At 37.2% G+C, this 17874-nt stretch overlaps 1 protein-coding gene across 3 annotated transcripts; it reads right to left on the reverse strand.

Annotated features, from left to right (window-relative positions):
- Positions 1-1059: 1059 nt before the first annotated feature.
- LOC107562347 (5'-nucleotidase-like) lies at positions 1060-17099 on the reverse strand. 3 transcript variants are annotated; one of them, XM_016246981.1, is made up of 10 exons: positions 16758-17099; positions 12329-12551; positions 7898-7993; positions 7422-7514; positions 4459-4656; positions 3088-3242; positions 2305-2413; positions 1935-2084; positions 1573-1773; positions 1060-1487 (listed from the first exon to the last, which is right to left on the reverse strand). In XM_016246981.1, the coding sequence occupies exons 1-10, from the start codon at positions 17079-17081 to the stop codon at positions 1327-1329; spliced, it is 1710 nt and encodes a 569-aa protein (XP_016102467.1). In that variant the 5' UTR covers positions 17082-17099; the 3' UTR covers positions 1060-1326. The 3 variants fall into 3 exon arrangements, with proteins under 3 accessions (XP_016102467.1, XP_016102469.1, XP_016102468.1); XM_016246983.1 differs by lacking the exon at positions 7898-7993 and having other exon boundaries at positions 7422-7610; XM_016246982.1 differs by having other exon boundaries at positions 1425-1773.
- Between the last annotated feature and the right edge of the window lie 775 nt (positions 17100-17874).

Raw genomic sequence — 17874 nt, forward strand, 5'->3', positions numbered from 1 at the left:
TAAAGATAAATAACTTCACCCTTTTTATAAGAATATCAGGAAAAGATGTACAGGTCATAATTGAGGAAAATATATTTAATACAAAACAAATATTATCCAGTTGATAAAGTCAACATGAATTAAGTCATACTACCATGTTGTATGATATAAACCCTACTTTACACTTTAAATTTATTTCCACATCACAATCATGAGAATTTGGAGTTATGATTAGCTTAATTATCATGAAATATTACAAAATAGACCTAAAAAAAATAGGCTTTTGTAAGCAAAAAGGGTTTTGAAGTGAAATATGATCTGGACATTTCTTTGTGAGATTCAGCATAATATACCCTCTATGAGTGCTATGAACTTTATGTATAAAGAGGTATAGAAAATGCCTGTATAGACCAATTTCAGTGTTTGCAAACAGTCTATCTAGTGGCAGAAAATGCCAGTTTTAACGTAGCAGTCTACGCAAGCCATGAAATAAAAGAATAAAAAAAGGTATATTTTGAGTTTTTATTTCAAAGTTCTGACTTTTTTCTTGCAATTCCGAGATTATATCAACTCGTCGTTCTCTCTTTTCCCCTCGGCTCAGAATCATGAGTTTATAATTCCACACTTCTGGCTTTTTTTCCCCCTCAGAATTGGCAAACTCGCAATTGTTGAGGTAAATCAAGTTATAAAGTCCAAACTAGGAGATATAAACTTGTATTTGCAAAAAAAAAAAAAAAAGTCAGAATTGTGAGTTAAAATAGGTAGGCTAAATGTAATGTAAAATGTTATAGGTTTAAATAGTATGACTGTAGGGCTAATACAATATGTCCCCAATGTGAATATTATATAGACCTATTGTTTAAATCAAATTTATGCTTTAAAAGTAGGGTAATCGTAGCAGGTTTCATCCATAGTTTGTCCGTTTGAACATCTGCGTTTAGCTTCAAATGGCGTCTTTGAGGACATTATTCTATAAAAATGATATGCATCGGATTCTGACATCCAAAAGCACAACAATACGTTTTTTCTCTTATTCCATGGATTTTACCCGTTTCCCTCCACTTGTTCCCAGTGTTTTTCTGCCACCACAATGCGTGCGCAGCTGCAAGTGACGTAACTGTGACGTCTACTCCAAATTGGTCTATAGAAGATCCCTATAGAATACGACCTTGTGTAACAAGACGAGTGACTTTCTTTGATCCGTACTACATCACAGTGCTGCTAATCTCTTTTGAGTAAGCTCTTTGCTTCTATGACAGTAACTAATCTTTGGGTCAAAGGTTTCCTCTGACTGTACAATTATACACAAATGGTTACATGCTTTTCTCACAAGTACAATAAAAACAGCTAAACAAACATGACCCAGAGTACCCACACCAGTAGAATAGTGGACAAATATCCTCGATGTCCAATACAAGAGCTTGAAAACCGAATCCGTCCTTCCACAGCTGGATGAACTCTCTTTCGCTCCGAGATGTAGCTGGCAATAACTGCTATATCCAGGTCGCCTATGGAATATGGTACACAGTATATTGTAATGCTAAGTATATGATGAAATGTGCAGTAAAATGTGCATATATAATAGTGACTTACCACTGTCATGCTTGAGTTTCTGTTCTTTGATCATAGAGTATCCATCCCCTCCGTCCACTAGGTAAGAGGGCAGCACCACTTTATACACCTTCTTTGAGTTGAGCGGTTCATAACGGGGCACTCGACACTCAGTGCAGAGCACATTCACACTTTTAACACGGTTTCCAGGTGGTTTCGATAAATCATACACCAGCTGAAACCCTGCAGAGGCATTATAAAACGGATAAAATGAATACTAGTTGGGACATATGGACTTGTTTTATAATGCTTTAAGTTCATAACGTTTGTCCATGGGCTTCCAGTACTCCGATTGAGGGGAAATATAGATTAGAATATAATGATAATTCCCAAGGTAAACGCACCTGCCACCTGTAGAAATTCACCAGTGCTTCCTCCGTATCTGCGAACTGAGTGCTCAAAGACCTCGTGCAGAGTAGAGCCATTGATTTGGACCAGGTCAAATGTACCTCCAAATGGCAACACCGCGATCAAATCCTCCATCGTGATGGAACCTTCAGTCGAAACATGCATTGGGACGCTTTCAGTATTATTTCTAATATGCACTGGAGTAATATAAATATATATATATATATACAGCTCAAAAAATTAAGGGGACGCGTAATTATCACAGTATAACACCAAGTCAATTAAACTAAAGGCATATCGATCTGTCCAGTTAGGAAGCAAAAGTGAAAATGAGATGGTGTAAAAGAAAACAGGATAAAGCCGTACCATTTCTGTTTCGCTCATCAATAGGTGATCGAATGGCTCCACCATTCAGAATACAAGAGCTGACATGGTTCCACTGGATTTCATCAGCATATTTAATATTATTATGGACCTGAAATACACGCGGAAAGGGTCTATGGGTCTTATGAGCATGATTTTCAGCAAATCTACCATCTTAAAATAGCAATTTCCATTTTCACTGGTTAAAATCTTTGCTCTTTGGATCATTGTTGTTACTTTTCGAGATTTGATTTCCTTCTGAGACTGCTGATAGTTCATATTGGGATTGAGGTTTTGCAGCTGAGCGTTTTGGCTTTGGCTGAGCGATAAGTGCTTGATTTATACTTTTTCAGGTACAAAGATTGTTTTTGAATGCGTGTTTGTTTGCACCTGGTATGAGTACCTTTCTTGTGATCAATTACAAGTCAAGAAAAGACAGATGTTAATACAAGATGCAAACAAACACGCATTCAAAAACAGTCACATAATCTGTGTCTCTGCATGTTGATATCAGTGGATGGTCCTACAAATGTGATGTATTTACATGCCTCCAAATGTGCTTGGGTGATTACAGAACACTCAGGACTCAGTTTACAATGGGGCCTAAGGTTAACATCTGCCTTGTGACTGAATGCATTTATAGCCATTAAGGTTGGGTGTTAGTCCCATCTAGAGTAGTCCTCATGTCCATGGAAAAACAATATGCAAAATAATGCTATCAAAATAAAATAAATGCATAAGAATAACAGCAAATGTATCTTTAAAATCACAGACTTATGCACTCACCATGGCATCACAGATTAAATTTCCCAAATTACATTCACGAAATCGACATTCCTCAAAAGTCCCATTGAGATAGACTAGAGTCTGTCCCACATACTGAGAAGAGTAATTGGCCAGATTCTTCCTCCAAGCGTCCACTTCAGCCTGAATGACTGGATCTAGACAAAGTCAGGTCACAGGTTGACATATTGAAACTGGCAATTCACAATAGAAACACATCACATCTGATAGATACAGTGTAGTACAGGGGTGTCCAGTCCTGCTTCTGGAGGGCCAACATCCAACTTGCTCCAACACACCATCCTGGAAGTTTCTAGTCCTCCTGAAAACCTTGATTCAGGAGTCTTTAATTTGGGTTGCAGCTAAACTCTCCAAGACAGTGGCCCTTCAGGAGCATGACTGGGCCCCCGATATATTATAGTAGTATATTCATGTCCCTTGAGTGCACCAAGTATTTTCCTGTTCATGTTCTCCATAAGGATTTTGAAAATGTCTTTAATCAAGTTTACAACATTACAAACTTGAAGCAAATCTGGAAGAATCCAGGAAAAGACGAGAATTTGCTCACAGATTTAGTTGTAGGCTGTATTACACTTTTATTTGAGCAGAATTTCTCATTAGAGATCGCTAAAATCCTACTTTCCATGTTTGCCAGTGTTTTCAGCTCATCAGCGCTTTTTCCGTAATGTAGAGAGAGCACATGTGAATGGTAGCCAAGTTGGAAGATAAAATAAACCACAGGGCAAAAAATGCATTCATTCAAGATAAAAGCTGGTTTAAGGATAAATAAATGAATAAATTGAGAGTAGCAGAAATCGATCACAATTCAAATATGATTTGTCGTGCAGCCCTATCTGAACTGAACCAACACTGAACTGAGCAGAATAGTGACACTGTTGTCTTTTAGAGCTGCTTTGCAGCAGAATCTGAATTGTGTCCATAGATGAGTTTCCATAATTGGTTTGCTACTGTGAAGCTGCTATGGCATGATCTGTACTGTATAATGCACTATAGAAATAAAGGTGGCTTGACTTACAGTCATTGATTAAGTATCAAATTATCTATCTGAAGTGTACATGTCAACCAACTCAATAACAACCTTGCCAAAGCTTCACTGACGTGGACGGTTGCTGCTCAACTCCCTAGTTACAGTTTTCATTTTCATGATAACAGAAAATTCTTAGCTCAGAATTTGACCACTGAACACACTGTTTAAAAAAAACAACAACTTCATGGCAGAACAAAGTTCAACGTCTGTTTCCCTACTGCGAAGATGGGTTTTTTTCTTCCGGAGGCCTGTTGTCCTATCAGCTTTATTGACTTGCCATGTGCTTTAAATTCTCTCATTTGTTTCCAGGTTTAGAGTTTTCGTACCTGGTGCTGTCGAGCTATCCAGAAGAATTGGATTGCCTGAAGACTTCACTACATTCCCATTTGAATCAAAAGTCACTTTTAGGAATCCCAGATATTTTCCAAAGGCATAGGCCTGGACCACAGGAACCTTGCGCCCATCATCTGACTGGACCGTGAATGGATATTGTCCTGCGGGAACTTCTGTGGATGGTGGAGTTCCTACAGAAATCAGCACACAAAATAAATGACCGGAGAGGAAATATTTCAATTAAGTTCAGTAATAATACTGTGCAAATACTGTGTACAGTGTGCTTTAGTGTGCTGTTGATAGACGTTCCTTTTACTAATGCTGCAATAATCCAGAGAGGTTTTGTAAGGAGTCCAGCACAACACATAGTATGGGCACACAGAGATCTGAGCTCACCAACATCAAGTCAGTCTGGCGTTACATGAAGAAACAGAAGCAAATGAGGCAGCCTACTACATACACAGAGTTGTGGCAACTCCTCCAAGATGCTTGGAACAACAAGTGAGGATGTTTTCAACAAAAATAATGTATATAGACCATTTATTGTTGCTTTATGAGACTTGATGTTACACATATAAGTAATGTTTATTCATGTGTACTTCCTAAAGGGTTAGGGTTTGGTTTAGGGATAGTTGCTTGTGATTATGCATAATTTACTGTTATAACTATAGTAAGTACATGTAATATTTGTAACATAAACTCTGTCAAATAAAGTGTTACTGACTTTTGGACAGTTCTGTATTCAAGTAATAATCATCATTAGTTGTCTAAAAATGCTAACTAATATTCTTATATAACTAAAGTCCACCCATATATTTAAACATTATGGTTTAAAAGTCATGCATTAACCACATGAAAGAAGAGTGTTCTTACACAATAGCAGTAAAAGTTACAAGTCTCAACCTCCTATTATATTCAGCTGTGTAAATATTGAGTCTGTGCATGTTTTCCCCATCTCCGCAACCAGGTGAAAATAAATCTGACCATTTTATAACACAAAATAAGAACACACCTCTTCCAAGCAAGTCACATATTTCATGACATAATCAATGCCCAGAGGACAAAAGTGAACACCCACATTTAATACCTGTGGCTAGTGGTTTATTCTTGCTTGGCTAGAAAACACAAAGCTGCTACAGAGGTGAGTAACATGCTAATGAGCAGTACTTGGCAGCCTGACCAGAGTTTCTGGAGCCAAAAGAAACTCACGTCAGCGCTGTACTGGGTAGTTGTTTGGATCAAAATAAGACATAAAGTACCGTTTCATCTTTAATCCATCACGCAAAGTATGGTAACAAAGCTCGTCTTTTGTTGAAACGCAGATTAATCAAATTTAATGACTTTGTTTGTGGTGGGAACAGAACCGTCCTTGGGTAAATTCAACTGTGCATACACCATAGCCACTTGTGTTTTTGCAGTGTCATTTTGTTTTGAGAAGTGTCGGGAACAGACAGCCCCATACACACCTTTAAAAAAATATAATTATTCATAAATTATCCTCTAATTTTTGGACCTGGTGAAACAGGGTGGACCTCTGTTCTACACCTTATCTCAAATTTCATTATTTGAGTGGAAATTACAAAGTTTAGCCTCTGAAACAATATTTTCTTATTTTATGCAGCTCCGCAGTTAACGACACAACACAAAAGCACAATTCAGTTGCAAATTCACATTAATAGGTCATTTTAATATCTGTAGTGCTGGAGGCTGTGGTTCCTATCATTTATACTGCTGTCATGTTGGTTGCCCCCTTAAAGGTGTCATGACATGCTTTTATTATTTCTCGAGGTTCACTTATAAGTTTTTTTTTTAACAAAAACATAATTTATGTCTCACCTCTTCTGATCCTCTGTCAGAAACTCTCTGTCAGTTTTGGTGCTTTGTCCCTTTAACACTTTTGAGTAAGGCCTTGCTGTTATGTTTCTCTGTCAGCTCACTGCTGGTAGAGCTATGGAGCTATCAGGGTAAAGTACGCATTGATGTTCTTTTGTAGAGATAGTCAGATCAAAATGTGGCATCACTAAGTAGAAATCTAAAAACACTTTGGCAGCTTGGTTTCTGAGGAGAAATTAGCAGTCTGAAATTTACCACAATTTCTGACCTATTAACTGCCGACGTCAGAAGATCAAATAAAATTTGATTCCTCATGCAATGGCTCCTTGAATTTGTGTCATGTGGTGTAAACCCCATTTCTGTCCTTAAATATGAAGTTGTTGAATGTCACCATCAGGGCCGGATTTACGCATAGGCATTCTAGGCATGTGCCTATGCTTGCTCGTCCAAGGGGGCCCAAACACAATGAAGAGATATAATATTTTGTTATACTATGGGTTATCTACAACAATAAAAGAACCAAAACCTCAGAAGACATTGAGCAAATAAATATAACAAACAATACGGTAAAAAATGACAAACTTGTCGTCAACGCCGCACTGCAAATTTATCAATAAAATAGTTTCGCAGCTGAAAAGCTACATGACATTTCTCAGTAGGGAGGTTCTTGAAGCAGTTTAACTTAAAGATTCGCTATTAGTAGACGCTTCTGCTGAACACTGCTGAGAGACGCACAGACGCAGGTATTTACACGCGCTCTCTTTCTAATAACTGCATAAGACTGCATTAATAACTGCATTAGCCTGCATATCAATGGCTCAAGCCTCTGTTATTAGCTCTAAAATAGAGCTCCGTTTTGGAATTTGGTTTGGGATGAGGTGCTTAAAAAAAGAGTTCAACACATTTCAGGACGGAAACATGTCAAATATCTTGAAACAAATCATCTGAACAATGTCTTGATGTGTGGTTGGGGATATATGGGGATTAAAAAAATGGTGTAAATGATGAGAAACTCTTTTTAGGAATAGAAACAGTAATGAATTTGATTAAATCATCATCTAATTGTAAACTGGCACACTAATAATAATACATATAACCCCACAGGCAATTGCATGATACATACCTGTGTACAAGAATGTATTAGTGTGCCCTCCAATCACAACATCCACTCCTCGAACTTTCTTTGCAATCTTTTGGTCCACTGCGAACCCAGAATGTCCAAGGGCGATGATCTTATTAACACCCAAAGTAGCGAGTTTGTCCACTTGATGCTGTAAAGCAGTAACCTCATCCTCAAACTGGAGATGGGGGCCTGTAAAACCACATAAATATGGAAAAACACAATCATATTACTCGTAGGTGTAACTAAATCTGTGTATTTGTCTATCAACGCTAATCTGTTTAAATGTGCCACCGGGCAAGTCAATCACTCAGTCAATTGGATCTGATTTTGATTGATTCTAGGATCTATGTAAGCTCTTATCGATATGGGCTGGATTAGTGGAAGTTTAATATTAGTAGCACTAAACATGGTCAAGAGACTGAAGCTTTCATTGTTGGTGTGACAAAGCTTTGGATGCAAAAGAAAATAATCAGAATGTCCAAGGGCGATGATCTTATTAACACCCAAAGTAGCGAGTTTGTCCACTTGATGCTGTAAAGCAGTAACCTCATCCTCAAACTGGAGATGGGGGCCTGTAAAACCACATAAATATGGAAAAACACAATCATATTACTCGTAGGTGTAACTAAATCTGTGTATTTGTCTATCAACGCTAATCTGTTTAAATGTGCCACCGGGCAAGTCAATCACTCAGTCAATTGGATCTGATTTTGATTGATTCTAGGATCTATGTAAGCTCTATTGATATGGGCTGGATTAGTGGAAGTTTAATATTAGTAGCACTAAACATGGTCAAGAGACTGAAGCTTTCATTGTTGGTGTGACAAAGCTTTGGATGCAAAAGAAAATAACATTAAATGACAGGTGTTTAATTCAAGAACAAAGAACAACATGTCCATTCTGTTCTGCAAAAACAAGATTTTGTATGTTTGTATGTCAGTGTATTTCTTCATGAGCATGCTATAAGGCAGCTTAGCATCCTTGAGGAGCCTGTTTAATGAGATGTGTATGATTTGAGAACAGAGTCCAGAACTGAAATTTACTACTGAAAAATTCAGCTTGTCACAACTGCACATTTACAGAAAATCTGTATACTGTATAGAAACAGAACAACGGTTGTTACTGTAGTGAATTCACTTTCTTTTGGATGTGCTCAAATATTGCCCAAACGAATCTCTACTGCGCAGACTCGGGCTCCAAACGAATCTCTACTGCGCAGACTCTGGCTCCAGACGAATCTCTACTGCACAGACTCGGGCTCCAAATGAATCTCTACTGCGCAGACTTTGGCTCCAAACTAATCTCTACTGCGCAGACTCGGGCTCCAAACTAATCTCTACTGCGCAGACTTTGGCTCCAAACGAATCTCTACTGCGCAGACTCAGGCTCCAAACGAATCTCTACTGCCCAGACTCGGGCTCTAAACTAATCTCTACTGCGCAGACTCGGGCTCCAAACTAATCTCTACTGCGCAGACTCGGGCTCTAAATGACGTCATTTACTCAAGATGGCAGCGGCCATACTGAGATGCTTTGGCTTCATTTTTCTATAGTGGAAGGAAGTGGAGATGCGTCGTCCATCTTTTTCGACAGTCTATGGTATTTTCCCACTATTTCCATTTTAGGGAGACAAACTGCAGCAGTTGTTTCCAAATGCAACAGCTAGAGTGCTTACTAGATCCAAAAAATATGATCACATCAGTGCCATTTTATTGTCTATACATTGGCTACTTCTCAGGATCCTTATCAACTCATTTCAACGTGTCAACCTAAACTACATTTTCTGAGACGTCAACAGAAAAGTTTGTGCTGCCCAAGACAATGTTAGCATCCATTAATGTATGTAACGATTGCATTTAAGCATGGCTGAAATTCTCTTCTATTGACACAGAACTTAGAGTCTTTAGAGCTCCTTGAGTAGCTATAACTAATCAAACGGTTTATTTTTGTGAATACATATATTTTCAGGTCTGTGAGAGCCAGAAATCTTGCTTGTTTGTAGGTGACCAAATACTTATTTTACCGAGGAATTTACCAATTAATTCTTTAAAAATCCTACAATGTGATTTTCTGGATTTTTTTTTCTCATTTTGTCTCTCATAGTTGAGGAATACCTATGATGAAAATGACAGACCTCTCTCATCTTTTTAAGTGGGAGAACTTGCACAATTGGTGGCTGACTAAATACTTTTTTGCCCCACTGTATGTGTGTATTTGCGTGATGCATTGTGAGCTTACATAACCATGTGGTGTTTGTTTCTGTTGTCGCGTGCAATAGTGAACTGCAGCATGCATTTGTGGGAAGCTTTGATGCTTTGAACTCGATGAAAGTGAAATAAAACTGACTGGATTAGAAGCCATTGTCGTGTTGCTGCTCCTCTGTTGTTTGTCACCCCTCCACTAAACCTCAAGTATACCACACCTAGCTGTTCTCGCTTTAAAAAAAAAAAAGTGGTGAGATCTAAACCATGTGGAAATAGGGGGTTTCAGGACCATTTCAGTCTAAACTTGAGCTTTAAAATGAATAACAACATTGCTGCCCTTTGTAGAACTGCTTACAGCTGAGCTGAACTCGCTACAAAACTTCATGAAATTCAGTTATTGATTTGAACTGAATCAGCACTGTAACTTGATCTGAACAATGACAGTGTTTTCATTCAGAGCTGAATCTGACCTGTCTCCATCGTTGAGTTTCCATCATTGATTCTGCTGTTTTCCTGTTCACTGTGAAGTTGCTTTGACAAAGTCGTTAGTCAATAAAAATCACTACACAAATAAAGGTGAAGACTCATCTTTTTAACCGAGAATAAATGTATTCCATTCCTCAACTCATAGTTATGCGGCATTAGTCAGGTCTGAAAACATTATGTATATTTAATCACTCTCGGATTTCATCAAAAATATCTTAGTTTGTGTTTCGAAGATGAGCGAACGTCTTACGGGTTTGGAACGACATGAGAGTGAGTAATAAATGTTTAATTTATTATTAAATAAATTTTTGGGTGAACTACCCCTTTAAAATTCATGAAGAAAGGCATCTACGCTAATGTTAGTCTGATAACACTTTAAGTAACTTTGCAACTTCATGACAACTACCAGTCATTTGAGTATTAGCAGACAGTCTGTTTAATTTATATTTAGATGGTCCCCAATAGACATTTTACTGACTAATTGTCAACTTATTCTACTAATCCCTAGCCCTAATGTAGTTGCAAATTAATGAGGGTTAGTTGACATAGCTACTTATAGTTACTAGAATGTCTATCAAAATAAAGTGTGACCATTCATACTTTTGTTTCCCTTCTCACCCTTGGAAGTCATCAGGGCTTTTAAGCCGGCCTAGTCGGATGTTCTACTCCATCCATATGTCGCTGTCAATCGACTACAATTGCCATCTGTGCAAAAAGACTGTCGTAACTCAAAGAGAGACTGTCTGTGCGTTCCTTCAGACTTCCATCTCTAACTTTACAAAGGACAAACTGTTGCTACATCAATGCTACATCATTCTTCAATTAGGACGAAAAAAGTGTGCTTTCCTCTCAATAACAAAATAAACATACAACAAAAATGAAAGCTGTGACAACAGCAGTTAAAAAAGCATTGATCATAGCGATGTGCATGTTTGCACAAACTCTGCAATCAGCTTTACAGTATTAAATTTGAAAAAAGCTAGCCTACTTTAAAGGGGTCATATGATGCGATTTCAATTTTTCCTTTCTCTTTGGAGTGTTACAAGCTCTTGGTGCATAAAGAAGATCTGTAAAGTTGCAAAGACTAAAGTCTCAAATCCAAAGAGATATTCTTTATAAAAGTTGAGTCAGCCACGCCTACCTAAAACGTCTCGTTCTAACACGCCCCCACATGTCTACATCACTGTGTGGGAAGATTTGCATAACGCCGCCCAAATGTTCACGCAAAGAAAGAAGGCGTAACTTTTATTCTCGCTGTAGTATTGTTGTCGCCGCCGCCATGTCGTGAAGGCGCTGTGTGCTTCGTTGTGAAAGCGAAACTACTTTGTTTGATCTTCCAAAAGAGGACACGACTAGAAATCAGTGGTTAAGTTGTATTTACAACACTGTTCCAGAACAGTTTAACCCAAATATCCAGATGTGTGCAGCACATTTTATGGAGGACTGTTTCCTGATCCTGGGAGAGTAACGTTTGATTAAAATGCCGGCTGTTCTGACTCACAGTCTGTAAGTACGTTTTCATTTAAAGGATTTGCCACTGATGATTCAAACGTGAGTTTTGAGCAGTGTAGAGTAGCACTTGTTTGTCATTTCTCCGATCACAAATGCAGACAGGGTTTTATGTTTACGCGGCGCGATACGCAATGCAACGCGTAAAAAGACAGTATACGTCATTATAATCAGTAATTATGTCCCCACTGGATGCAACAAATGCCTCGTTTGTAATGGGTTTTAATGTTTTTGTCTCATCACTCCGGCCGGAGACGGCATCACAGTATGGTGAGGGGCGAAACATTTCCGTCACACGCTTGAGGTATTCAGCCAATCAGAGCACACCTCGCTTTTTCAGAACGATGAGTTTTGTAAAAATCTACGCGTTTTAAAAAGGCGGGGCATAGAGAAGAAACAATAATGTACAGTATGTGGAAAATAATGTTTTTTTTTTTTACTTTAAACCGCATAAACACATTTCATTACACCAAATACACAAAATAATGTTCTTTTTAGCAACATCATATGACCCCTTTAACAAGAAGAGACACTTAAAATGACACATTTCACCTATATACTTAATAGCAAAAAGTCTAGATGCTGGTTTTTGAAAACATGCCTTTCTCCTTCTTAAAGCATGGGAAAATTAAGAAGTTCTTAAGAATGTGATTTGCAAGATTATGTGTAAGCCTAGCCAGACTGTAATGAGTGTAATAGAGTATCTTACCAGGTAGAGACAAAGCAGGGGTCTCCACAGACGTGTAGCCAACAACACCTACTTTCTCTGAGTTAACAGTGAAGATCTTATATGGGAAATAGTAGATGCTGAACTGAGGAGCAATCGTTTGATCGGCTTTAATATTTGCGCTAAGAACAGTGCAGTTCACTTCCTGAAGGAAAGGTTTCAGGAGGCCGTCCACTCCGTTGTCAAATTCATGATTTCCTAAGGCCTAAAGAATTACACACAAACAATGTTTTATATAGTAAAAAATGACATGTTGTGAACACAAAATCAGTTTATAGCCACAGGTTTGTATTTGCATTTTTGTACAATTTGCATGCATGCACCAGTAATTGGTTTGAATTACATTTGAAATGTTTAATTGCGTTTTGGTAAAGGCATGTTAAAGCAGTGCTGAAAATGTTCTGTTCTGAACACATGCACATCAAATAGTTTTCCGTAAGGTGCCGAGTCCAATAATGTCACCAACCATAAGAACAAATGGAGGCTTGCACAATTTATGCTTCAAATGTAGATAAATATGAAGACTAATGTGGTAAGCGGCCAGAAGCTTTAACACATTAGCCTTCATGATTATTCATTAATTACTGTGTGGAGCATAAAGTATGCGGATCCCCTAATGATCTACTGCACACCAGAAGACAACAGGTAAACAAGTAAAAACAAACCAACAACAATATTTTACAAGAGGGTCATCATCAGGTTAGATAAATTTGAGAGGAAAAAGGTCAGAAATAATTAGAATTTCTGTATTGTAAAATGCAATCTGATAACAATGCTCACGATCCATGGCTTCCAGTCTAATGAGCTTCAAAAGGTATTCTTTAAAGGGTCTATAATATAAATACTCTTTTTAACAGGACATATTTCACTTGAAAAGAATATTATAATATTTATAGTTATTTATTATGAACATTTTACTTGAAAATAATATTGAGAAGCTGATTTTTTCCGTCACTCTAAATCAAAATTTAGATACCTGAAAAACATTTCAAGATTTCAAGACTGTATTCCTGAACTGTAAAAACATGGCAAGTTTTACTATAGATTTCCAAAATAATATTGTACAGAAGAACTGTTTTTGAATTCTGTCAAATTTGTAAAATCATACGGAGCCCCGCGCATGGCATGCAGGAAAAAAATAGTAGGCTAAATCGTGCGCACGATTTACTATTTCGTTCCCTCGATTTGCTAAGTCGTGCACACGATTTATAAATCGAGAGAACCAATTTATTAAATTGTGTGCACGATTTAGCAAATCGAGGGAATGAAATAGTAAGCGTGTGCACGTTTTAGTACATCGAGGGAACGAATTAGTCAATCGTGCGCACAATTTATTTATTTTTTCTTGCATGTCATGTGTGGGGCTCTACTTTAATAACAATTTAAACTTGCGTTAACACTTTCTATGAAGCCCATTTTTATAGCACATTATACGGGTATTCTTAAGGCATTATAATGAATGCATAATGCATTATAAAAAAAACATATGTTTCATCTCATAAATAATCATAACAAAAATTATAATACATTATAAAACATACTTATTTGTGGTTATAACTTTTATGAGTATGATTATTTATAACACAATAAACACCACGTTAAATCCACTTAATTTATAATGGATTATAAGTCTCATATCTTGACATTATTTATTTAAGATCCGTACAGTATCTTGCTATCTTACTGATATTACAATAAATATAGTTAAAATCAAATGTGCCATATTACACATTCATCTGATCAGATATCTGACCTTATGACTGTTTAAGAAAAAACATTTTTATTTTTGTTGTTGTCATTGTTGTTGTTATTATTTATAAATGGTCTTTGTCTGCTTTAAGTAAAGTAACGAGTTAACAATGGCAAGATATGAGACTTACAATGGATTATATTTCCTGTAGTTATAATTTATTATAAGTTAAGTGGATGCATTGTGTGTTATAAATCATCATAATCTTAAAAGCTATAACCACAAATAACTACATATTATAATGCATTAAAACTGTTGTTATGATTAATCATGAGATGATACAACATATTATAAGGTTTGTTTGTTTTTTATAATACATTATGCATTCATTATAATGCCTTAAGGATACTCTTATAATGTGCTATAAATACAGGCTTCATAGAAAGTGTTACCAAACTTGTTTATAGTGTAACAATTAAAAAGGAAAATAAATGCATTTAAATATAAACAACACACACACACAATATATATACCCTGACATGCTGCTTCAACACTAACTGCGGTTACTGAAACCACGCCTTCTTTCTTTGCGTGCACATTTGGGCGGCATTATGCTAATATTTCCACATAGTGAGGTAGATATGTGGGGGCGTGTTAGAACGAGCCGTTTTAGGGGGGCGTGGCAGAGTCTTAACTTTGATAAAGAATATATCTTTGGTTTTGAGACTTTAGTCTTTGCAGCTTCAGGGATCTTATCTATTCACAATCAGCTTGTAACACTCCAAAGAGAAAGGAAAACTTGAAATCGCATCATATGTCCCCTTTAAGTAGGGTGAATTCAGGTAATCTGGGACACCTAAGCTCCAGTGTGTTTATTTCCTGTTCTAACAAAATGTAGTCAACGGGACTTTTACTATAATTTTAGTATAGATGTCATGTGACTGAAATCACATGACTTCATTGGGGTGATTCCACAGAAAGGGGCGGGGCACTTGTCAATCAAGAAGCTCTCCTGGGAATTGCATGACAAGGTCAGTGACATAGGATTCTGACTAGATTAATGTTAAGGACATAAATCTGTCATAAATAATACACTGTTCCTAATTGTTGTCACATTATGTTTGTGATCTATTCAAGCAACAAAATATGTATTAAAGTGTTGAAAATGTGTTTTAGTTTTTTTTCTTTCAAACTTTTTTTTGTTGTTCCACATTATCAAATATGATTGCGAATGTGGGACAGCATGCTTTGGGTAATCTGGGACAGTCTTCAAATGGAGGAAATATTCAATATGGGGTGCTGTGTGTACATTAATGAGGAAAAAAATTCACTTAAATGATTTTAGCAAATGGCTGCATTATAACAAAGAGTGAAAAATTTAATGGGGTCTGAATACTTTCCGTACCCACTGTATGCTATAATGAGAAATGGGTGTTAATGTGGACTACTGGAGGTTATAACATTAACATAAGTTCACAGTAGCTAGCTGCTAGCTAAACCAGCTAGCTAGAGAGATGCAGAATACATCAGATACAGAGACAGAATCTGGGAAACGTATTCCAGTAGCAAGCAAAGATATCAGAATGAAGTAAACTGTTAATTTAATTTCCTAAATTCCCAGTCAGTTTGGCATACAATGGTTCAAATCACTGAGCAGGAGGGGGATCTGCACCCAGGCCAGCTGACAATGTTCTACACACACACACACACACACACACACACACACACACGCACGCACACTGACAGAGGTTTGTTTTTGTAAAAAGTGGGGACTCTCCATAGGCGTAATGGTTTTTATACTGTACAGACCGTATATTCTATTGCCCTACACCAACCCTACCCCTAAACCTACCCCTCACAGGAAACTTTCTGCTATTTCAGATTTTCAATACACTCCATTCTGTGTGATTTATAAGCGTTTTGAAAAGTGGGGACATGGAGTAATGTCCTGAAAAGTCACCTTCTCCTTGTAATACCGGTCATACCTTTGTCATTATACAAATTGATGTCCTCATTTGTCACAAAAACGCACACACACACACAAACACACACGGACACACACACACACACCCACACGGAGTGTTTGTTCCCCGAGTAGCCCCAATTTTAATAGAATGGAGAACTTGAAACTGACTGAATAATCCAGTAATCAAATTGTTGCTTGCTGTTGCTTAAATTTTAGTTGATTCCTTAAAATGTTAACAAAATGTTAAAACAATTTTAATAGTTTTAAATGAATTAAAATGAATGAACACAGTAGATTGTTCATCCTGTGTACAGAAAAAAAATATTTTTCCTGATATTGAAATATACATTACCTTATTGAGATTTCTGTACCTGTCATTTTTTTTCATAATGCTTTTTAACAATTGGTGATATTGTGTTTGGCATGCATAACGTATGGTGAATATATGCTTTATTTTTAGGCCTAATACGTCCCAGATTACAAAGTGACCTTTCCCAGATTATCAAATTCAGGCTTTTTTTTTTTTTTTTTGGCACAAAAACACTAAAAGGTGTGGCATGTCTCCTCTGGGTATCAACATTCTTTCTTCTGGTGTGGTTAGAAAACATCTTAGGGATTTCAGAAAAGTCTAATGTGTTAGATAGATATCGAAATAAATCGCAAAAGTCAAAATTGCAAAACATGTCCCACATTACCCGAATTCACCCTATTTTACAATTACCCCAATCTTCCATCACCCCGATCATTATTCTTACCATCGCATCGTATCCGAGTCTATTCATGAAATGCGCCGCTTCTGCGCCTTTGTAGAAGTTAAACCAGACGGTCCCCTGAAACTGATCGCCCGCGTCCAGCAAGAGCACATTTTTCTCCTTGCTACGAACTTCTTTGATTTTCGTAAATCTCCGCGCGACTCCAGCGAAGCAAGGCGGTTTAGTGCATCTGCCCGAGTCTTTGTTGGTCTCCTCCACCCGTGCGTGCACATCATTAGTGTGGAGTAAAGTCAGCTCAAACTCTGTCCTGCACATACGACAGTGAATCCAGATGAAAAATAACGAATTAAGCCACTGCATCCTCATCTTCTCAGCCCTCTCTGAACTGACAGCCCCATCAGAGGAGTTCAGCAGGCTTCAGTCTGGAGGTGGGGTTAGTGGGCAGCACCACCAAACAATAAAAATGATAGTAGCCTATATGTAGTGTACAACAGGGCTGAAGGCGCACTATAAGAAGAAAAATGTACTTTTCACTACTCCCACAGTATACACAGTAACATCCCCAGAGTTAAATCAACTCTATTCAGAGATCATTTGGTCCCACTCTAAATAGTGTTAAAGTAACACTGAAGCAGAGTTCAAGTTAATGAGAGAATTAATGATTGATTAAATGCTGATTGAGCATTAGTGAAGAATCACTGAAGAAAAGAGAAACACAAGAACTACAACTGACTTCAGCCACAGCCTTAGATGAAATCAACTGAAATAAAAGAAGATATTAAATCTGATTAAACAACTCCACAAACGGCATTACAGCTTCACTCATTACTAACCAGACTGACTTTATTTCTGTCAGACAGCTACAGAAGATCTTATTGAGAATTAACAGAGATTTAGATGATGATGATTTATTGGTCAAGAAAAACAAAAAAACAATGCCACCATAATTATAGTTGCATGGGCTTTTGAACATTTTAATATTAAAAAGTAATTTGCAAGTGTTTCACCGCAAGCATTTTCTGCTCAGCATTTGAAAGAATGTCATGAAGTGCTTTTTCTCTCTCTTTGGGTTATTGATTGAGATTCAGCTATTACAGAACTGCAAAAAAATTTTTTTATATCAAACGAAAAGCCACTTCTGTATTAAAGCTTTAATTAG

Source organism: Sinocyclocheilus grahami, unplaced genomic scaffold (assembly GCF_001515645.1).
Source record: "Sinocyclocheilus grahami isolate Dianchi unplaced genomic scaffold, SAMN03320097.WGS_v1.1 scaffold819.1, whole genome shotgun sequence".
Taxonomy (NCBI): Eukaryota; Metazoa; Chordata; class Actinopteri; order Cypriniformes; family Cyprinidae; genus Sinocyclocheilus; species Sinocyclocheilus grahami.